Source organism: Alexandromys fortis, unplaced genomic scaffold, assembly GCF_014885135.2.
Source record: "Alexandromys fortis isolate MF-2015 unplaced genomic scaffold, M_Fortis_MF-2015_v1.1 scaffold_27, whole genome shotgun sequence".
Classification (NCBI taxonomy): domain Eukaryota; kingdom Metazoa; phylum Chordata; class Mammalia; order Rodentia; family Cricetidae; genus Alexandromys; species Alexandromys fortis.
The window spans coordinates 3,622,784-3,645,325 of NW_026067952.1; the positions used below are offsets into that span (position 1 = coordinate 3,622,784).

Below are 22,542 nucleotides of genomic sequence, written 5' to 3' on the forward strand. Positions count from 1 at the left end.
CTCAAAAATGAAAAGAAGAAGACATTCAAAAACATTTAGCAAAATATGAAAGCAAGCCATTCACAAAAAAAGGGGAAATAGTCCAAGAAAAGTGAAGTGGAAACACATGAGAAATGTTGGTCCTCACCAATATTCCGAGGAAGATCAGTGTAAGATGAGAAACTTCCATAGTGGATATTTTATTTAGTTTTTTTTTAATATCCTGTGTTGGGTGTGTGCAGGAACTATCTGGCCATGGGCAACAGCAACAGAACTTCTGAGTATCCTCGTGTGAGCAGGGCCTTCTCTGCTTACAACTCAGATGGAGGGGTGGGCAGGTGAGGGGCGGAGGAGCAGTCTAGTGGCTCTAACCTGGATCCAGCACCTTCACCCGCGTCAGGAGAAACACATGGTAAATGACAACCAACCAGAATTAAAGGAGCTGGGGGCAGGAAGCCATGGATCAGCCAAGGGCAAACAGAACAGCAAATGTCTATGCAGGACAGATCGAGGCTTCTCCTGTTCTTTTTGACTTCTGAAATGAACGCTGGCCAGGTATATCTGTGGTCTGGAGAAATTCATCATGCTCTTTGACCTAATACTTCCATTTAAGCAACTTTTTAAAAAGTGTTTGAGATTTGACTCCAAAACTCCATACTGGGATTGTGAAAATAAAAGAGCAGAAATCTGCCCGTCTTTCAGGAAAGAGCAGTTCACATGAGTTCTGTCTTTTAAAACAGCACACGGGGGCTGGAGAGATGGCTCAGCGGTTAAGAGCATTGCCTGCTCTTCCAAAGGTCCTGAGTTCAATTCCCGGCAACCACATGGTGGCTCACAACCATCTGTAATGAGATCTGGTGCCCTCCTCTGGCCTGCAGGCATACACGTAGAAAGAATATTGTATACATAATAAATAAACATTTAAAAAAAATAAATAAATAAAACTGCACACGGATACCAGAAACCACAGTGTTTAGAGAACACTTTACAGCACAGGGGAATGTCTGAGAAGTAACCTTAACTGGAATAGTGTCATCAATGGATGTGTACACTTTATAATTGGGGGAAACGTAGCCCATAAAAACTTTCCACCAAAATAACGCTGCCACAGATATGCCAGGATTCTAAAGACGTCATCAGTCCCTACATGACAGGGACTCCTCCGTCCTCGAGGGCTTAGAACACAGCATAAAGGATTCAAGTTGAGCCCAAGCCCTTCCTGCTTGACTATCCCAGGCTGGGATTGAGTAAGTAAGACAATCCCCGGAATGTCACCTTCCTTTCTCAGGGTCACATGAAGTGTTCCCCTGTTTTCAATATCCAGGAAGCTGCCTAGGGATTAGGTGTGTGTCACTGAAGCAGTCCACTCCCATCTCCGGCTAACACATTCCTCGTCTTTTGAATGGGAGCGCTTGGGGCCGGGTCTCGATCACCCCAGTCTTGATGGAGCGCTGTGCTCTGGAGTTTCCATCTGGGTCCCCATGGGATGCCAAGCCTCAGTTATTCTCTTTCACCAAGGGCAGATTCAGCGTCACGGGTGTGAAATTGAGGGTGGGGTCTTAGTGAAAGCAGGGCGATTTGCTCAGGGGGCCAGAGAGGATGGGAGTCCCATTGGCACCTACATTGGCTCTAGCCGGAGAATTGATTAGTTAAACCAGAGCCATACACTACCCATCCTGCTCAGCCATGCCAGCCCAGGCAAAGGGCAATGCCACTAGAGGCCCATAGAAGTACCTTCTGAAGGATGTTGGTCCCATCTCCATCCACAGGTCCCAAGATGAGAGGCTAAGCTTGGCCTCATTCACCATGCCAACCTGAGCCAACTCCTCCAGGAGGAAGTCCCAACCCTGGCCCCTCACTGTCTTCATTTCTTGGCACTGTCATCCGAGCTGATTCCTGCCCCTGTCTAAGACACTGTGAGAGTTTCAAGACCCTAAGAGAGCCGGGGGGGGGGGGGGGGCAGGAGTCTCTGTCACCCATCACCCTGCACACCATCAATGAAGCCGAACTCAGGAAATGCAAAAATAAAAAGGATTTTGCTTGGAGTCTTAGGAATTGAGGTCCCGGAGGCAGGAGCTCAGAGCGTCTGCTTTAGTATTCTGAAGAAGGCAACGGTGATGGGGGCTTAAACTGGCAAGCAGAGCTTACTCGCAGGCAGTAAAATACCCTTTGTAGGAAAATTCCAATGAATGTTGATGAAGGAAGGGGGTTATGCTGGGCCTTATATGCAGGCCTGTCATCAAAGTTACTTAGGAAACTCAGGTAGGAACATCATGAGGACTGAAAGAGCAGCAAGTGCCACAGCAGTGGCGGCCTAGGAAACTCAGCAAGACCTTGTCTCAACACTTAAAACGTTAAAGGGATTAGGAATGTAACTCAGTGGCAGTGGTGGAATGCTTGCCGAGCATGTGAGAAGCCCTGGGTTTAATTCCCGGTACAGGGGCTGGATAGGCAGTGCAGAGTAACTGGGGTAATGGCCAAAGGAAACCAAAGGAAGAATCATTTACTTAGTAAGTATGCTCATGAAATAAGAGTTCGATGCTGTCTCCCCATGCATCCTAAGTCTCCAGGCACAATAAACTGGCCTGGTTGTACCAGATGTTTCAGATGCCTGTAAGTCAGAGGGTGGAGGTGGCCAAGGTTCACATTCCCAGGCAGAGCCGGCGATGTAAGTTGAACTGCCTTAGAGGAAAAAGTCTCCGTGTCCGGCTTTTGTTATGACCACTCCTCCACTTCCCACAACACAGATGAGAAAATTGAGGCCTGAAGACAGGCAAGGAGACTTGCCCGATACTCAGAGGCCAAGTCAGCAGTACAGGCAGAACCAGATCCAAGTCCCCAACACAAAGAACCTCCGCCACTTACCTTCAATTCTTGCACAAGCAAGACATCAGGCAGGGGGTGGAGGTGGGGCCGAGATCAAGGAAACAGAAGCCACCCTAATTGTCCTCTGGTCCTCCTCCCCTGACTCAACTGCTCTGGCATCCCTGGAGCTGTAGGTGTTAATTTGGGGGCCTATGTGCCCTGAGCTTATTGGGTACCACGAAGGAAAGATGAGAATCCAGCGCTCCCTCCTCCTGGTAGTCCTCCTGGCTTTGGAGACCCAGCTGCCTGTGGCCCTGTGTAGGAATAAGGGAGGTGAGTGCCATGAATCCCTGTGCTCTAGGGGCCAGGAGGCTTCTTCCTCTCTATGGAGAGTGCGGGCTTTGGGAGAACCAGTGGTGAGTGTGTGCATGCGTGTGTGTGTGTGTGTCCGTTTGATCATGCTTGTGTCTTCACCTGTCAAGGAACTCTGCCCTTTCTCAGTACTTGCTGGTGCCTGCATTCATATCTGAATGTTTGCAAGGAAACACACCTATTTCTGAGTACATACGTGCCTTCAGGGTTCCTGCCTGTGCCAACCTTTCTTTCTATACATGCATGCTTAATGTGTCTGAGCTTGAGGACATGTCTCCATCCATCCATGTGTCACTGTGTCTCTCTGTAGGGGAAGACCTACCTAACATTCTGATTGCATCAACAGGGGTCTAAGCTTTCTCTGGATCCCAGGGACCTGGAGAAGGGACGTGGGAGTTAGTAAAGGACTATGGCCTCTGGGATCTGGGGTCTGATGGGAGGAATCTCTGCTTTTGCCTCTCTTCTTCCTTTCCTCTGTGTTAGACCCACCCCCACCCCCACCCCACCCCCGACAAATCTCAGGTTGGTGTGTTGACAGTGAGGGACGCACAGGTGTTCTTATACCTGTGGGTGAGCCCACTCATCCATCCCTTTCTCGAGCTGGAATGCTTTGACCTACATTTGCTTTTGCAGAGCTGGCCTTGCCTTGGTGGACAGGTACAGAAATGGGGACAGAACCCCCTCCTCCAGGGCTGGGGAAGCCAGGCAGGATGGGGAAATAAAGAGAGAAGCTTCTATGGCACCCATTTCTGAGAGGCACAGGTCAGTAGGGCTCCCTTGGCCAACTCACTCCCCGCGATATGGGGTCCACGCTTTCCTCTCAGGGGCAATGGGGTCCTGAAGGATAAATGTCAGGTATGCCCGAAAGTGCAGCAAATGTGATGGTTTTGTGAGGTAACCGAGGTGTCCTAAGAGAGCATCCCAACACCACACCCGGGCTGAGAGACCCGGTTCCACCAGAGCTGGGGCCTGCTCGGCCTGGTCAGGTGCAACACGCTTACCATTCCCAGCTCATGTCAATCCATCCTTCCCTGATTCCTCTCCCATGAGACATCTGCCTGGCTCTCAGTAGAATTTCAGACAGTGACAGAAGGTGACAGGACCGAGGGGATTCCGTTTGTCTAGGTGGAAGCTCAGCCACTCCTGTTTATAGGAGCCCATGCTCCCCATTCGAATGTCAGGGTGTTGGCAATTTTGCAGTTACATTTAGGGAGCTGTGTATCAATGGCTAAGTGTGCTCATGCGCCTGACTTCATCTGTGTAGCTGAATACATTGACTTAACCATATGCAAGTATGGATGCTACACAAGTATGGAGTCTACACATTGGCTGTGGTGTGTGTGTGTGTGTGTGTGTCTGAGTGTGTAAGATTGTACGTGTGACTCACAGACAATGTGTCAATGAGATCAGATCAGCTATGGTGTGTGTGGGGGGGAGTGTGTGTGTGTGTGTGTGTGTGTGAGAGAGAGAGAGAGAGAGAGAGAGAGAGAGAGAGAGAGAGAGAGAATGTGTCAGCAGGTAGGAAACCGGATGTGGAGGAAAGGTATGGAGATCAGGTAGGGAAGTGTGGCCACCCAGACCCCTACACATCTCTCTGTATGTCTTTTATGTCTGTCTCTACACTGAGGCCCTGTCAGTTTGTCCCACTTCAAATGCCAACTTTCTGCCTGTTCCCTATCAGTCTAGCCTTTGGAACCCAGCCCCTGGGCCCTCCTCCAGAAGTTCTCCCTGCCTCTTGCAAATCCTGCAGCCTACGCTCCACCAGTGCCCTCTCCCCGCTAGAAGCTTCTGCTTCTTTCTTTAGAATTCAGACAGCTCCATTTGGCCCACTGTCTGAGGCCTGAGCATTCCTGTACTGGGCTTGTGAGTTTGATACTAAATCCTGGCCTGTAGATAGTCTCCAAGGCTCTTACCGCACCACCACCATCACCACCACCACACAGACACACAGACACACACGGACACATGTACTGCATCCCTCCCAAATACCCACAAAGAGACATTCCTCAGAATGTGTGCTCCCTCCCAGGCTAAGCTGCTCATTCTCCAGTAGGGGGCAGCAGTTCAGCTTAACCATTAGTTTAACAACTAAAGCTGACTGTGTGCCAGCAAGGGACGACCTACTGTGTGCACAGCCAGTGCCCAGGCAGGGACAGAGAAAGAGAGGAAGGAGACTGTTGATACCAAGCCCAATGGAGCTGTCTGAACTCTAAGCAAGGAGGTAGGAGGGAACTTCTGGTAGGCAGAGCTGGGGTAGAGTGGGTTGCAGGATAGAGGCAAGGAGAGGGTCCCCTCGATCACATCATAGGCCTGGATCAGCTGAAGCTGCTGTGACTCTAGATTGAACAGAAGCCCTAGGACCAGCCCTGTTCCTATAGCTCAAAGCAGCACCTAAAGATTAAAGGGAGCCAGTCTCTGAGAGTCCTAGCTGGGGTATGCTGGGGTACACTGGTCACTGTCAATTGGGAACTTCTTCCTCCAAATGGACAGTGTGTGTGTGTGCGCACGTGTGTGTGTGTGCATGTGTGTGTTTGTGATTCATAGAAAATGTTTCACTGAGTAGGATTTCCAACTTGTGTGTGATTTCCAACTCATGTATGAAACCACAAGAAGACTGGGCAGATCAGGTCCAGGACAGAGCATTCTGGAGCTGTTGGGGGAAAGGTTCAAAGTCAGAGTCGATACTAGAATCTGAAGCGGTGCCACTCGCAGCAGTGGTGAGCACGGCTGCGCAGATGTGCCTCGTTGGCAAGCAGCTGGCACACATGCAACACTGGGCCTCCCTTCAAATCCCTCTCTTCCCGGCGGGCATTAAGCCCCCAGCACTGTGCACGGTGCTGTGCCCATGAAGAACAGAGCCAGCAGGCGATCAGGCTCAGACTCCAGCCCATGAGAGGGCCAGACAGCTGCAAGCACACACTCCAGCGCCGAGCCGGCTCCATGGGCTCCGAGAAGCAGGGTCTTCTGACGAGGTGATATTTCGACTGAGATCAGCAAACTGATTGAGTGGGCAGGGTGGAAGCTGGTGCCGGCCAAAGCCAGAACCTTGCAGAGAGCGCGCTGGCTTGAAGCTGCTCCGGAGCCGGTGAGCAGGAGAGCGACGGAGAATGAGGCCGGTGATGTGCAGGTGGGAAGGGGCCAGACCAGGCAGTCTTATCGTCTGAGGTAGAGATTGTATGTGTGTGTATGAGCATGTATGTTTGTGCTTAAGCGTGTATAGGTGCACACAGAGGACAACCTAGAGTGTCACTTCTCAGCTGACTTCCTCCTTGTTTTTGAGTCAGAGACTCTCATTAACCTTGAATCATCTAGTGGGCCAGGCTGGCTAGCCAGCCGACTTCAGCAATCAGCCTGTCCTTGCCTCCTCGGGGCTAGGATTATAAGCGTACAGCATGCCTCCCACCCCCACCACACACACACACACACACACACACACACACACACACACACACGTACACACTTTAAAAAAAAAAAAAAACATCAGTTTTGAGGATCAAAGTCAAGTCCCAAATGAGTGATCTCCATAGCCTGAATTTTAAAATCTCATTTCTTAGTGGGTGATGGTGGCGCACGCCTTTAATCCCAGCACTCAGGAGGCAGAGGCAGGCGGATCTCTGTGAGTTCGAGACCAGCCTGGTCTACAGAGCTAGTTCCAGGACGGGCACCAAAGCCACAGAGAAACCCTGTCTCGAAAAACAAACAAACAAAAAAATCTCATTTTTTTTTCCTATGCCGCTTGAATGTCAAATTAGCTCTAGACGGTAGGAAAACTCTGGTGGCAAAGCAAGAAGTAAGAGACGGGGGGATTAGAGCCTGCAACCCCCAAGTCAATGATTATTACACAGCCCTGAGCTGCCTCTGGTTACATGATGTGAGGGTTCTTGTGCAGAAAAATGGGGGGGCTGCCCACCAGACGACGGGCCTTGCCTCCAGGTGACGCCGGATCAGTGCATGAATGACCGCCAGTGCCCCTCGTCTATGAAGTGCTGCTCCAGAGCCTGCTTCCGCCAGTGTGTCCCCAGGGTCGCAGGTAAGTGTCTCCTCCACTCTGCCGTCCATCCAAGCCTCAAGCCCCAGGGCCGGCGGGCACAAGCAAGACTCACTCAAGCCCCTGTATTGCAGTGAAACCGGGCAAGTGCCCCCTGGATCAACTCCACTGTCTCAGTCCTATAAAGCACATGTGTAACCAAGACTCGAACTGCTCAGGCAAGAAGCGGTGTTGCCTCAGTGCCTGCGGCCGGGACTGCCGAGACCCCAGCAAAGGTACCATTCCTGGGGGCCATGACAGGGCCTTCCTCTCCAGCCTAGCTCGGGGATGTCCTTCAAGGTTAATAGTCTCTGCAGGACACCTCTCTCGGAAGCGAGGCCCCCCCAACATGGCCACAGCTGGAGAAGTAGGGTGCGAGGGCTCCCATTAGCATGGCAGAGAAACCGTCTTCCTCAGTTCTGAATGGGCTATGCCACGGAGACCACACCCCTGAGCTGCCTTGGACATCAGTTTGCCCTTCTGAAGGAGGCTGGAGAGTACTGTCTTAGCAATCATGACTGATAGTTTCTAGATGCAGGAACCAAACTCAGAGTTGTGTTACAGAAGAGGGTTAACCCTTTCTTTCCCTTTCTTTAGGCTAATTCCAGCTTGGGATTGTATGTGGCTCTGCACCTTAGGTGTGGTTCCCACCAGGAAGAGATCACGATGGGGGCCAGGGATCCTCCAACCCACATCATCTCTCCAGAGCAATCGTAACCTTCTGACAGACCCTGGCCTGTTGTGACATCTGCTAACAACGCATGCCTCCTGGTTTCTCTTCCTGCATGCCCTGATCCATTGCAGACCCTAAAGACACACCCCATCACTGCAGCTCCCTGTCCTCTGTCACACTGAGCTTCCTACCCCACCTCATAGCCATTTTTACATCTCCCTGTACATTCTGTTTCCTCCAGTTACAATACCAACTCAGGCAGCCCCTTCTCTATGGTGCCCTGAACCCACCTCTAGATAGTCCTCCCGCAAAATGTATGCCTAGCAGAATTTCCCAAACATCAGTCCATCTGTACATGCCGTTACAATCTTCACCATCCCGGCAGAACCACACTGAAATGTGTCTAGTTGTGTAAAATAACCCCTGTACAACTATTTAATTTACTTAATATCTTCATTTAAATGGCTCACTTTTGAGTGTAACAATTCATTTCCAAAGGATGGCGTGGGGGGGGGGTCACTATAGTAAATGAGATTTGCAAGATCACTGGTCAGAAACAGAATGGAATTATGAAGCCACTGTAATGAAAACAGCAGCTCCCTTAAATTAATTCGTGCTTGATTTAAATAATACCATTAAATTCTAGCTCGATATGGTCACCCGCCAAGGGAGAGCCTGCCTCTGTTCTAATAAATGGAGATTAATAAGGGTTAAAGAGAGGCTGGAGATGCAGAGCTCTGCCTGAGTCAGCTTCCGGGGGCAGAGTCGGGAGTGAAAAGAGCCTCCTCGCTCCAGGAGTCAACGTTGTAGCCCAGTGCTTGCTAAGATCGGTCCATTTGTACTGTATCCAGGGAAGGTGCTCCAGTGATTAGATGTCCTGTGTAGAGTAAGTCTGTCTCCTCTGCTGGGTGGTGTCTACTTGCCCCGGTTTCCCCTGAGCCCAGCCTATAGTCAGGGCCTCATTAGGGTTTCTTGAGAGGAGTCAGCGAGGCTTCATCCATTCCTTGGACCCAAATACCTGAATTCCTGACTGTCCGTCCTCCCCAGCACTCATCTGGGAAGGGAAAGAAGGCACCCCCGCCCCTTTCTCTGCTGAGCCTCCTTTTGTCTGCTACACTGGGGCTAATATAGATAAAATGGACTTGGGGATTCTAGCTCGCCCCGCTTCCTGTTCTTATGAGCCCCGCTGTGTAGCCCAAGTGAGGCCTTCACCACTTCTCTCTGCAGTCCCAGAGATGGACCAAGTCTCACTTTCTGACAGCCACAGCCCTTTTCTCTAGATCCCAATGCCTGAACTGTTAACTCATAGTAACAGTTGCTAACAACAGGGACCAAGGTGACGCCTAGGGAAAAGAAAGCTCTCCGGAGTCACAGGGTCTGTGCCACCTTGGATAGTTCTCAGCCTCCTTCTGGGCCTCAGTTTCCTCACCCATCGCATTCAGGCAGATAATACTGAGGATCACAGTCTCTGTCACAGATTCCCAAGGGGATAGTGTATGTCCCATCTCTAATGTTAGTTTAAAAACTGCCAACTTGGCAGAATCTAGAATCACAGGGAGACAGGCTCTGGACACTCTTGTAGGGGGGTATCTTGATCTGCTAATTCGTATAGGAAGCCCCATCTTGATTGAGGGTGGGACCGTTCCCTAAGTATTGGATCCTGAGCTGGACAACATGAAGCGAGTGAGCTACGTGGGGCATGCCAGCACTCATCACTTGCTTCTGAAGGCAAATGTCACATGACCAGTTGCTTTGTCATGTGACTCGCAGCTTCAAGTGTCTGCCATCTGGACTCCCCTGTCATGAAGGACCGCATCTTGAACTGTGAGCTGAAATAAACCCTTTGTTCCTTCTGTTGCCTTTCTCAGAGTGTTTTGTCACAGCACCAGAAAGAGGAGCTAAGACAACATGCTGGTAATTTAGAGCCTAGCTGGGAACCTGCTTAGGTAGAACTAACAGCCACAAGCCACCATCCTTCTGGAAGCATCCAGCCCCTAGAAGAGCTCATCCCAGAAGCCACTGGCCTAAAGTCAAGCTGCCTTTTAGCCAAGCCTCACGCTCGTGGCCGGGGCTTAGTGTTTGTGGTAGGAAGCTGAGGGAGGACAGGGGCTGTTGGTGACACAGCAAGAGCCTGCTAGAAACTGACTGCTAACTAATTCATCCAGAGTAAGTGCCCACCCTATGCTTCCCTCTTTAAGACGACTATCACACCATTCCCCATCACACCCAGAAAGCCGGTGCAACATTGGAGGAGCAGCAGCTTTGAAACAACGACTTGTCCCAGCTCTTAGCTGGGAGGTGATAGGAGGTGATGCAGTCAGAATTAAACTCCAGCATCTCCTTTGGATAATGATAAACCCAGACAAGAACGAAACATGACAGGGTACCCACCCTGTGCCCCACATCCTTTCATTCACATGGCCAATCAATCAATCAATCAATCAATCCCACTGCACCCTCACAGGCCTACTGGGTAGCTTTCGTTTCTCCGTTTCACATATGAAGAGAACTGAGGGATAAAGAGGTGGCTTTGGACAAAGCCCAAGGAGCCATACATACCAGAGCTAGGATTCAGCCCGGAATGATTGGGTCCCGATTCATTATATCCCTAGTAAGTAGTTACAGTAGGTGGATGCTTTAACAACAGTGTCCACAGATGAAAAAAAATGAGGCTTCTCGCACAGTCCCGAGAAGGTTCTGTGAACAGGATCAATCCTAGATCTCAGAGGCCTGTTGGTTCACACCTGATTGTCCCTGGGTTTCATTCTCCAGGGAGAAGAGGATGAAAATTCCAAGGCTCAGGAAGGAAGCTCCCATATAAGCCAACTAACTTTTGGAGGTCAGTGGTCCTGTGGCTCTCTAGAGGTTCCAGATTCTGAGCTAGATCCCTGGAGGGACAGGAGGTGCCAGATCACAGGTTGTGGCTTCTCTAATTTTAGGGGGACTGGCCATACATTCCCTCCAGCCCGATTCCTGGCCCACTCACCATCTGCTTCTTGGAGACTAGCCTTGTCTCTGCAGCATCTCCCCTGTCCTCAGCAGCCAAAGTCCTCCTGCAAACACACTGCCTCTCTCCACTGTCCTCAGGGAAAGTCTCCTGGCATTCTGGGAACCTGGTTGGTTCCCTTACAAACGCCAATCTTGCTTTCCGTCTTTACTCATTCAATAGTGTTTGCTGAGCACTCGCTATAGGCTGCAGGCCCTGCCTCACACTCTAGTGGATGGGACAAAGGCCTGGCTGGGAATCTGTATGATATACACCAGGTTTCAAAGATCTGCCAGCCGACAGGAGGCCATGACAGAGGGAGGCCTAATGTATCCTAGAAGCTGTCCAAGCAGAAGTGAGAAAGTGCAACACGCCAATCATCCATTCCCCCTCCCTCATATCCAACAACAGTGTCCCAGTTTAGAAACATTGTCCATACCACTCAGCTCCTGGTATGCTTATGACATTCTACATGCTGCCCATGGCAACACAGAGGCAGAAACTTGAAAGGTTAGTGCAGTCACATCTGTATATCTGTGTACTTGAATAACATTCCGTACTGATTTAAAAAGTTAAATTAACTTTAAAAGACTTTTACTCCTTGGCTTCCTTCCAGCTCGAGATGTCCATGTGGCTCAAGACTGGCCAGTTAGAAGTAGAAATTAGTCTATGGGAAGTCTACTTCCTAAGACATTGTTTTCCCACTGACAAAGTCGGCCTTTCGCTCCTCCCCCCATGAACCCTTCACACTTCCTGGAAGGCAGCTGCTACACTGACAACCTAGAGAACCGTCTTGGTTGGGCTCCCCCAGTAGGAATCTTGGCACACAGATCCATTTGATGGTGCTGATTTAGCAGTGTCCCTGGGGGAGTGGAGGGTGACAGATGCCATAGAGAAGTACACCAGAAGAAGAGGCTCACAAGAGCGTGCCAGTGGGGAAAGCTCACGGGGCAACTGCAGAAACAAGTGTAGCCCCCCGCTTCCCCTCTCCCCTTGGACAAGCTTATCAAAAGGGAAGGCATCCCAACAGCCTCAAGGCTGTGCCTGAAGCACTAGCGTCCTGCGCTCCTGGGATGAGGACTCCAGCACAGAGCGGAGGAGGGAGTCCCGAGGAGCCCGATCTTCAGCGCTGCTCAGGAGCAGCTGTGTCAGCCGCATCCCCTTGCGAAAGACAGGCTGTTCCTGTCCTTGCAGCTAACATAGCCCGAGAAAGCAAGAGGAGGGAAAGCTATTTGTGGGGATGGCACAGCAAGTGCTAACCTGCTCTGAGATGCAAAAGCTGGATGTGGTTTTCATTTTGCACGTAAGGAAGAGAAACAGCCCAGCCAAAGAGAGACACTTGGTTCAAGGTCACACAGGGATCCAGTGGCAAAGGCCTTACCTATTGCAGAGTAACAGGCCACTATCAATGAAGTGCATTAAACAATCACACTCATTGTGTCATAATATCCTTGAGTTAAGAGAAGGGCAGCACAGATTCTACACTTCCTGAGACTGCAGCCGCCTTCAGCCTGGGTGGGAATCTTATCTGAGCTTCAGCTGCAGAAGCCTCGGCGTGCAAGCATTTGCTGGCAGCATTTCAGCTCTGTGAGGGCGAAGGAACCAAACACCCAGCTGGCAGTGGCCACGGGTCACCCTCATTTTCTTGCTCTTCCAGCATGGTAACTTGCTTCATCAAAGTCAACAGCAATTATAACCTTACATATCTAATCACAGAAGAGACATGTCATCATCATACTCCAGAAGCAAATCAGTAAGTCACATACACTCAAGCACACACTTATACTAACACACATATACTAACACTCATATACATATACATACACATATATTAGCACACATGCATACACATACACTAACAGCATATACATCTACTAACACACATACATACACAATACACTAACAGCATATACATATGCTAGCACACATATACACACACACTAACAGCATATACACATGCATATACTAACACGCATATACATTCAAGCACACATGAATGAGCACAGAGTCTAGCTATGCCATTCTGACTCCTGATCTACAGAAATGGTGAGATGACAAATTTGTAAGGTAGGGCTGCAATAAAAAAAAAAAACTAGCATACTACATTCTTAAGAATTAGCCCAAAAGTGAATATAGAGAGCATCTCATTATTAATTTCTCTATTAATATTATGTTAAAATTGTATTGGGGATATATTGGATTAAAATATATTTTTTTAAAAATCATGTTTTTTAAAAGATGTTTGCTTCTGTATGTGGTATTTTGTCTGCATGTTTGTCTACACACCAGAAGAGGACATCGGCTCCCATGGGATTATAGTCATAGACAGTTTGTGAGTCATCATGTGGGTGCTAGAAGATGAACTCAAGCAAGACCTCCAGAAGAGCAGGCAACTGCTGAGCCGCCTTTCCAGCACTCTTTTTTTTTTCATTTTAATGCTGCTATCAGAAACAAAACAAACAAACAAACAGAAATAATATCTTAGGTGTCTCTGCCAGCCTGGAACTCACTATCCAAGCAAGGATGACCTTGAACTTCCAATCCTCCCGCCTTGGCACGTGACTGCTTGGATTACAGCTATAAGCAACAGGGCCTGGTTTGCACAGTCCTGGGCATCAACCTCAAGGGCTTCATGCTCAACAGGCAAGCACTCTACCAAATGAACCTCATTTCCAGTCCAGAACCTGTAAACGGCAGAGGTGGCTCAGTCGGTATCTGTTGTTCACTTGGTGTAAACTTCAGCAGTGACCTAGAGTCCCACGCTTCTCAAGCCTTACACCCCCAGGTGAGGAATAACACCTCACCCAGCCAGCATTCCCGCACTGACTGATGGGATGGGGCCTGCGCTGGCCCAAGGGAGGTGCTCAGTCAATATGATGACTGTGGTGGTTATGAGTGAAGGAGCACACACAGCGGCCACCCAGGAAATGCTGGAGGATGGAGGTTACTAAGTGCTCAGTACTGCTGAAACCTCCCCTCCCTCCCAATCCCCAGCCCTCCAGGAAGGAAGTAATCCGGATTCTCTTGGTGAGTGGGAGTTCTGAGCCTCCTGGCACAGCTGGGGCTCCCAGGAGATGAAGCACCCTCCCCAACCTCCCAACTCAGACCTCCACAGCCTGAGCAAGTGCCTGGGGTCACCTATAAATTCAGAAGCTTAAGAGCTTGCCTCTGCCACGTTTGTGTCAAAAATGTCTGGGCTAAGTCACTTGAGACGCTGCCTGGCACTTACTAATCACTAAATTAAGCAGATCGTGATCTCTGCCATTTCTGGGCCAGCGTTTAAAACCTTTCTCCAAGGGCGTCCCCATTCCCTAACCGTCCCATCCCTCCGGGCTCTGACTTTGAAGGATGCTCCCAACTGTTAGGCCCCCATCCATCCCAGGCAAGAATAGAAACCACCGCCTCCGGCCGCCCGCGGCCTCCCTCCCTCCCCCGGCAGCGATCGATGCGGCCTCAGCCGCGGGGGACGGGAACACAGGAAAGGAGGGGGCCGCGGGGCCTCCGCAGTAGAGAGGCGCAGCGGGGCCTCCGGGGCACAAAACAGCCCCAACGGCACCTTGGGGGACCGGCGCGTTGGACTCCCTGAGGCCAGGACAGGTAAGGAGCCTCCCTTGAGGAGGGGCGTGGCTGGGTAATGGGAGGCGGGGATGGCCTGAGGATTCCAGGTGCTGTAGTCCGTTCTAGGAGACCTGCAAAGAGGGACAGCGGTACCGGGATGGTCTTGCTTGCACATTCTATAAAATGGGATTTAGAAAACCCGGGTGGTGTCAGGATAAAGCCGAGTGCGTTTTGTGTGAGGAGCTCGGGGAAGTGGCCAGCACGCGGGGCTGCTCACAGAAAGTATCAAGCGTGCTAAACCAGTCAGGAGAGACCCACAGACAGCTTGCGTGTTCTTGAACAAGTCACTCAGTCTCTCTGACTGACTGAGAGTCTTAACGAGAAATGTTTGTTGAATTAATTATGCGAATTCATACAGCAGGGGAGTGAGTGCCAGATAAATCCCCTTCTATCATCCTAAAGTGTGACAGAAGTGGAATAAAATCCCATATGTTTTGACGCCAAAGCCGGTGGAGGATGCCAATGAGGCACCAATTATGGGGCGGGGGGGCTGCACGGTCCTAAGCATCAGGCTTGGTTTTAGTCCTCAAAGGTTCTCCAGTGTAGTCCGGACTACAGAGGAGGAAACAAACCAAAAGCTCAGAGAGGGCAATGGATCCACTCAGGTCAACAGCTAGGAAGTGGCAAGTTCAGGATTCAAACCCAGATCTGATGAAAGCAAAGGACATGATTTTGAAGTTTACTGAACATTCATTGTATACCAGGGACTTTGCGTGTATTCTCTCACAGTGCCATGACCAGAGCAGAACAGCCAAGCTAAAGGTGGAATACTAACCCGCTAATGCCAAGTCCAACATTAGTGAAGGGCATCTTGGCTCCAGGCCTTGGCCATCTCATCCCCTGGAAGAAGGCATTACTGACTTTCCCGGTACAGATGAGATTACACAGTTTCATGGAGCAGGGATGAGCCAGCAGCAGCCCTCTCAGGTCCAGGAGGACCAGGGATCAGTAGACAGTGGAAGAATCTAGCATTTCTGGAGTACCAAGTGAAGCCAACATTTCCGTAAACCATCTGGACCCCCTGGCTAACTCTGGAATGTGTGCTCTTTTCTGCTTTGTGCGTTCTGCAGGAAACTAAGATCTAGAGAAGAAACATGGTAGTCAAGGGCCAGGCCCATTGAGGATAGAGTTAAATTCTGGTTTGCCTGACTCCAGAAGACAGTGACACAGGTGGATAATTTAACAAACTCCTCTGCGAGCCTGAAGAAGATGTTAGGCCACACAATCATTTTCTCCACGCTTTCAAGTGGCTATTCTGATGCCCGCTGGGGAAGAATTTCCTAAAAGCAAATGTGTGACTGCTAAGGTAACACAGAACCAAGGTTTAAGGTCGGGTCTGAAGGACACCGCAGGCATAGCAGTACACAGTCTGCCCCAGTAACTCTCAACTTGACAGGTATTAGAATCACCCTCCAGGCTTCTTCCAAACACACTGGCCGGGTGCACTGGTACATGTCTGGGATCCCAACCCTCAGAAGACTGGGACACAAGGATCAGAAGTTTGCTATCACCCTGAGTGAGCCCCATGGCTGCATGGTGAGATCCTGTCTCCACATAAATAGATGAACAAATAAAACAATATAAAAAAAATAACACAGAGTTCAGGCTCCTACCCCAGTTCTCATTATTGAAATCAGGACAGACAGACTGCATCCTTGACCTATCCCTGTGATGATGATTCTTTTAGTTCAGGGAATACACTCGGAGAATCAAGAGTCTTTCGATCTTAAGAATCTTAACAATCCTAGGTAGTAAGCCTCAGCTGGCCCCATCCATGGAGGAGTTCCGAAGAGCCACCACAGACATCTGACTTCCTAAACCCAAGCTTGTGCAGGAATAAAGGAGAGGTGTCCTACAGAGCACCTTGTCGATGCCACCATCCCATCGCTTCTAAAGCCCTTTAAGGTAGGCCTCCCCATTTGTTGTGCCCTGGGGGAAATGAATTGGGCATAGGGAGGATGGGTGATTTAGTCAAAGTCATCAAGTCTGTGGCTGAAGGATATTCAGCCCCAGGCCTGACTTGAGTCCAGGGGTCATTCGCTATCTGAGCGTCTACTGCATGCCTGGCACTTCACACAGTCCATAGCACCCTGTCTGGAGATGGAGCAGAGCATTTTAACCCACAGGGCAGCAAACCTACGCCATGGTGAGCGAGTCCCCAGGGCTGGGCTCCCGGGTCCCCTGGAGGACAAGAGATGAGGCGCTGCGGGTGAATGTGGGCGGAGTGCGGCGGCTGCTGAGTGCGCGTGCCCTAGCACGCTTCCCGGGCACAAGGCTGGGCCGCCTACAGGCGGCGGCATCCGAGGAGCAGGCGCGGCGCCTCTGCGACGATTACGATGCAGCAGCACGCGAATTCTACTTCGATCGGCACCCGGGCTTCTTCCTCGGCCTCCTGCACTTCTACCGCACCGGCCACCTGCACGTGCTGGACGAGCTGTGCGTCTTCGCCTTCGGCCAGGAGGCCGACTACTGGGGCCTGGGCGAGAACGCACTGGCCACGTGCTGCCGCGCGCGCTACCTGGAGCGGCGCGTGACACGACCTCGAGCCTGGGACGAGGACAGTGACGCGCCCAGCAGCGTGGACCCATGCCCGGACGAGATCTCCGACGTGCAGCGGGAGTTGGCCAGCTACGGTGCAGCACGCTGCGGCCGCCTGCGTCGCCGCCTCTGGCTCACCATGGAGAACCCCGGCTACTCGCTGCCCAGCAAGCTCTTCAGCTGTGTGTCCATCGGCGTGGTGCTGGCCTCCATCGCTGCCATGTGCATCCACAGCTTGCCGGAGTACCAAGCCCGGGAGGCAGCGGCTGCAGTGGCTGCAGTGGCTGCGGGGCGCAGCGTGGAGGATGTGCGAGATGACCCAGTGTTGCGCCGCCTCGAGTACTTTTGCATCGCTTGGTTCAGCTTCGAGGTCTCGTCGCGGCTGCTGCTGGCTCCTAGCACGCGCAACTTCTTCTGCCACCCGCTCAATCTCATCGACATTGTGTCGGTGCTGCCCTTCTATCTCACACTGCTGGCTGGTGTGGCGCTTGGTGACCGGCGTGGAGCCAGCAGCGGAGAGGGGCTTGGAGACCTGAGCAAGGTGGTGCAAGTGTTCCGCCTCATGCGCATCTTCCGTGTGCTCAAGCTGGCACGCCACTCCACTGGCCTGCGCTCCCTGGGGGCCACGCTCAAGGTAGGATGGCTGAGGCAGGGTTGGGACAGAGGGAAGACAGAGCAGGGTGGATTGACTGCTGCGTGTGTAGCCTTACCACATACGGGTGCCCATGGACTAAGATGCCCCCTATTGAGCTAGGCATAAGGCTAGAGGACAGATATATATTCATATTCACCCTGATCTAACCCTGTAACTCTGTAAGGAAGGGCTTATCGAACCAGGAATGATAGCTTGGTTAAGAGCAATAACCACTCTTCCAACGGATCCTGGTTTGGTTCCCAGCTCACAACAGTCTGTTAACTTCAGTTCCAGAGCATCTGATGCCCTCTTTTGGCTTCCACGGGCACTGCACACATGTGGTGCACAAATACACATGCAAGCAAAATACCCTTACATGTAAATAAAAGTAAATCTCCAAAAAACTTAAAAGGGTTTGGTGCTACCTATATTTCCCCAGAAGAATAAAGAAAAATTAATATATAAAGTTAAGTATAGGAAATAAAATGGAGTGAACCACGGGGCTGAGAGATCACTAAGTGATTAAGAGAGGGAAAGGTGTTTGATGTGCCTGTCAAATATCAAATAAAACATAACGCATGGAAATATGCAAAGCAGGATGCTAACTGACTTCTCTCCAGGTCCCTTTCTTCTAGCACCATTGGAAGGCACAGGTAGTCAGGTAGTCTTGGGTCACTCCTAGCCTGGGAATAGCCTAAGTGCTAACACTCACTGTGCACAGAACGAGTGTTCCATGCCAGCCTCACACTCATTATTGATTAGTCCTTAGGACAACTTCCTCGGGAAGATGCTATAATTTATTTTCTTCCCGTAAATGAAGATCCTGGGGTGGCCAGGCTGTTTTATTAGCCTGGTTGCAGTTTATTGGCTACTGGTCCTGCCCAGAGGGTGAAATTTGCCTGGTTCAGGGAGGGAGGCAACATGACCATCGTGTATCCACAGTCAGATAAGGGAGCAGGGTGAATGTCAGCAGAGGGGCACAGCGGGAAGAGATGTGGCGGTTGAGGTACCGAGGGACACGAAACGCTGGACCCATGTTTTTTATTCTTTTTTTTGTTCCAAGGGCACTGAGGAGCTTTGTGCCACTACAGACGTGGAAACTAAGGTTCTAAGAGGCAACAGGACTTGTGGGAGTCTCTTTAATGAGTGGCAGACCCCAGAGAACAAGCCAGCTGTGCCCAGATCCAGCCTTCTGTGCTCTCCCATGCCCTAGGCAACCCTGTGGAGGATCCCCAGAAAGGGGCTCGAAAGTCCCTCCCAACCTTGATGATATAGCATCTTGCAAGTCCTAATGCAGGGCAGCCAGGATACTAGCCACTGCATGTGACTTGGGGAGAACCCTTGGGTACCAAGCAGGTACAGGAAGGATGCTAGCCAGACCCCTTTAATTCAAAATCGCCTCCCGAAACCTTCCTAGTTTGCAGAGAATCAGAGGCTCCTAGCTTTGTCGACAAGGAGGGAGAAGATGAATAACCAGGCTGTGAGAGTCAAGGCACAGGCATAACAGCATGGCGTGGGGGAGGGGTTTACTGCTAAAGTGAGGTCCCAGACCATCCGCTGCTTCCTCGACACCCAGAAGCTTGCCAGGAAGGCAGAATCTCTGGCTCTACCCCAGACCTACTTAATCGAGTTCTGTCTTTTAAACAAATCCCCCACATAATTCTTCTCTATGTTACCGTCTAAGAGACCCTACTGAAGTTAGGGGGTTCTCAGCATTGGTGACATTCCAGGACAAGCAATTCTTCACTCTTACATTCTGTGAGATAGTAAGCCTTATCCGTGCCCTGCCTGTATGGATACATACCAGCCTGTCCCTGCTATGACAACCAAAAAGGTCTCCAACTGTTTCCAACTGTCCCTGGTGGGCAGGACAAGCAGATTTGCTTTGTTTGAGAACCAGGCACCCATAAACAAGTGTGTTCTTAGCTGGCGTGGGAAAGCCATGCCCTCTCAGTTTTCTTGCGGGGCAGACAGTCTTTTTGTTCTTGTCAGAAACGCTTTAGAGCAATTCAAATGTACATAAAACCAATCCTTTGCATTATGAAATATAAACTGTGGCTCTCTCCGTTCTGACTTGGGTTCATACATTGTCTTTCAGCACAGCTACCGTGAAGTGGGCATCTTACTGCTGTACCTGGCCGTGGGTGTGTCAGTGTTCTCTGGTGTGGCCTACACCGCTGAGGAAGAAAACGAAGGCTTTGACACAATCCCCGCCTGCTGGTGGTGGGGCACCGTGAGCATGACCACCGTGGGCTATGGGGATGTGGTGCCGGAGACTGTGGCTGGCAAGCTGGCGGCTTCAGGCTGCATCCTGGGGGGCATCTTGGTGGTGGCGCTCCCCATCACCATCATCTTCAACAAGTTTTCCCACTTCTACCGGCGCCAGAAGGCACTAGAGGCAGCAGTGCGGAGCAGCGGGCAGCGGGCGTTTGAGGACTTGCTGAGCAGCGTGGACGGGGTGTCAGAGGTGTCTCTGGAAACATCCCAAGAGACTTCTCAGGAGGGGCGGTCTACAGACCTAGAGACCCAGGCCCCTAGTGAGCCTGCAAAACCTCAGAGTTATTAAAACCAGGGCTCCACATTCCCTCCCCACAGCCTCAGCATCAACCTACATAGAGCAGAGTCATCCCCTGCTTAAGTTCTGCATGGGCGTCATCTACCTGAGTAAGGGAGCTGGGGGCTACAGATCTTTCTAGAAAAGCCCAGGGCAGGATAGTACTACCCTATATTCCACGAGCCAACACATCAGCGTCCTTTGAAGCCAGTGTGCTCCAGGAGGAAGAAGAGGATGGTCTCTATACGAGCCCCTTTAGCCCTGTGCTGGCAGACAACTATTCCCATTTCACAGATGAAGGAACTGAAGCTCACCCAAATGTCACAGGGCTGCTGTGAAGAAGCTCTATTAATGTTAAGTCCCTGGAAGGAGCTGGGGCCGAGTCCTTAGGCAGTCTGTAGGATCAATAGCACAATCATCTTCAGCTCTGCTTCCTAGGGCTGACTTAGAGAGCAAACCTGAACAGAGCCTTCTGAGACCTAGACCCAGCTCTACACCTGCTGTGGGAAAAGCAGCCAACCTCTGCTCCCAGAACCGGAACCTAACCCATCGGTCACACGGACTTACAAGCAGTTCAGCTCTGAATGGCTGGTGGCAGAGGGCTGCTGTGTTTGCTCCTGTCTTGCTTGGGTTTTGTCAACTTGACTAGAGCTAAAGTTATCTGGGAAGCTATCTGTTCCTGAGTTATCTGAGCGGAAGCTCAGCTGAGAAAACACCTCCATTAGATCACCTGCAGGCAAGCCTGTGGGACAGGATCTTGAATAATGACTGATATGGGAGGGCCCAGCCTCCTGTGGGCGGTACCTTTCCTAGGCAGGTGGTCCTGGGTATATAAGCAAACTGAACAAGGCATGAGAGCAAGTCAGTGAGCAGTGTTGCTCCATGGTCTCTGCTTCAGCTCCTGCCCCAGGTTCCTGCCTTGAGTCCCTGCCTTGGCGTTCTTCAAAGGACCTGGGATACGTAAGCCAAATAAACCTTGTCCTCTCCAAGTTGCTTTGGTCATGATCTTTATCACAGCAATATAGCCTGGCCACCACAGCTACCATTCCACCCTTGAAAGTTCCTTCTGTCCATCCCACAGAACTCTAGCCCTGCTCTCGAGGTAGCACCCAGGCAAATGCTTGAGATTCCTGTCCCTCTCGGCCAGTCCTGGTCCTGTCATCCTTGATGGAGGTCCATCTTTTGTACTCCCCAGTGAAATCTCTTGTCCCTTTGGCTGAATAAGTTGTGAAGGGGTCCGTCCAGTCCCCACGTTTTAACACGGTGCAGCTAAGCTCACATTTCTGTATCATCAGGGTCTCCCTCAGTTCCCATTTCTTCCATCACACTGAGCCCCAAGGTAGGAGACATCGTCTGGCTCATCCCCGTGATTGGAGCAGGGTGGGTTGGTGTATATTGCCTAGACTGAGCAATAGGGCACCAGGCACTGGGAGGAAAGAGGAAACAGAGAGACCCTGCTCTTGAAAGGGTGTGACCAACTCTGAAAAGGAGGTGCACAGGGCAGTCTGTCCCCAGCCCTGCTTTGGCTTGGGGACTTTTAACAATGACTCCATTGTGGTTTGTCACTCCCTCATTTAGTGGATCATTACTGGGAGAGTTCTAAGCTAAGGCTTCCCTGTGTGGCCTACAGACCTGTTTCCTTCAGGTGAATGGTAATTTTAGACATTTTTTTCAATGCCTTTGGAGGAGGAATGAGCTCTCCAGTTTCCCATAGCGCCTCCTCTGTCCCCTCCCACACAAGCCATCATGTTCCACCCTCTTCTGACCCCTGCCAGATCTGCCTTGGCTGCTGGACCTCCGCCCGACTGCTTACCAGGTTCAAGAGGGCCCGGTGGTGGTGAGGCAGAGGCAGGCGGATCTCTGTGAGTTCGAGGCCAGCCTGGTCTACAAGAGCTAGTTCCAGGACAGGCACCAAAGCTATACAGAGAAACCTTGTTTTGAAAAACTAAAATAAGAAAAAAGAAAAACAAGAAAAAAAAAGTAAAGTCACAAACTTTTCTGGTTGTTTACTGGGCAGGAAACCATGGGGATGTGCCCTGTTCCAGAGCCTGTCACCTGAGACCCTCAGAGAATGCTTTCCTGAGTGAGTGAGAGTCTAACCTGCTCTAGGAAGGACAAATAGCGACTGGACAGAAATGGGTTCCAGGAAAGAGTATTCCAAATAGAGTACACAACGAACACCCAACGCATGGATTCCCAGGCTCCGACTGCGGCAGAGACAGGAGCTAAGCTAAAAGGCCTCCGGGGAGCTCATCCTGCTAAACTTCTCCCCAGCATATTCACCTCCTAACATCTGTGTCCAGCTGTGCCCAGCTGGAGGGACAGAGTAGAGAGAGAGCTTCCCGCATGCTCCTTT

General features: G+C 50.9%; 2 protein-coding genes across 3 annotated transcripts; both read left to right on the top strand.

Annotated features, from left to right (window-relative positions):
- The first annotated feature begins 3,032 nt into the window (after positions 1-3,032).
- Positions 3,033-7,574, top strand: LOC126506955 (WAP four-disulfide core domain protein 5-like). Its single transcript, XM_050150973.1, has 3 exons — positions 3,033-3,117; positions 7,046-7,186; positions 7,279-7,574. The coding sequence occupies exons 1-3, from the start codon at positions 3,033-3,035 to the stop codon at positions 7,572-7,574; spliced, it is 522 nt and encodes a 173-aa protein (XP_050006930.1).
- A 6,198-nt stretch (positions 7,575-13,772) lies between these two features.
- Positions 13,773-21,159, top strand: Kcns1 (potassium voltage-gated channel modifier subfamily S member 1). Of its 2 annotated transcripts, none has more exons than XM_050151125.1 (4): positions 13,773-14,439; positions 16,209-16,365; positions 16,587-17,632; positions 19,731-21,159. In XM_050151125.1, exons 3-4 carry the CDS (start codon positions 16,604-16,606, stop codon positions 20,196-20,198), a joined length of 1,497 nt encoding a protein of 498 aa, XP_050007082.1. In that variant the 5' UTR covers positions 13,773-14,439; positions 16,209-16,365; positions 16,587-16,603; the 3' UTR covers positions 20,199-21,159. The 2 variants fall into 2 exon arrangements, with proteins under 2 accessions (XP_050007082.1, XP_050007083.1); XM_050151126.1 differs by lacking the exon at positions 13,773-14,439 and adding an exon at positions 15,863-15,996.
- The last annotated feature ends 1,383 nt before the right edge of the window (positions 21,160-22,542 follow it).

Coding starts and splice junctions, on each gene's coding strand:
- LOC126506955 (XM_050150973.1), top strand. CDS start 3,033: ATGAGAATCCAGCGCTCCCTCCTCCTGGTAGTCCTCCTGGCTTTGGAG. Junction 3,118..7,045: donor CCTGTGTAGGAATAAGGGAG/GTGAGTGCCATG, acceptor GTTCTTGTGCAG/AAAAATGGGGGGGCTGCCCA. Junction 7,187..7,278: donor GTGTGTCCCCAGGGTCGCAG/GTAAGTGTCTCC, acceptor CCTGTATTGCAG/TGAAACCGGGCAAGTGCCCC.
- Kcns1 (XM_050151125.1), top strand. CDS start 16,604: ATGGTGAGCGAGTCCCCAGGGCTGGGCTCCCGGGTCCCCTGGAGGACA. Junction 17,633..19,730: donor CCCTGGGGGCCACGCTCAAG/GTAGGATGGCTG, acceptor ATTGTCTTTCAG/CACAGCTACCGTGAAGTGGG.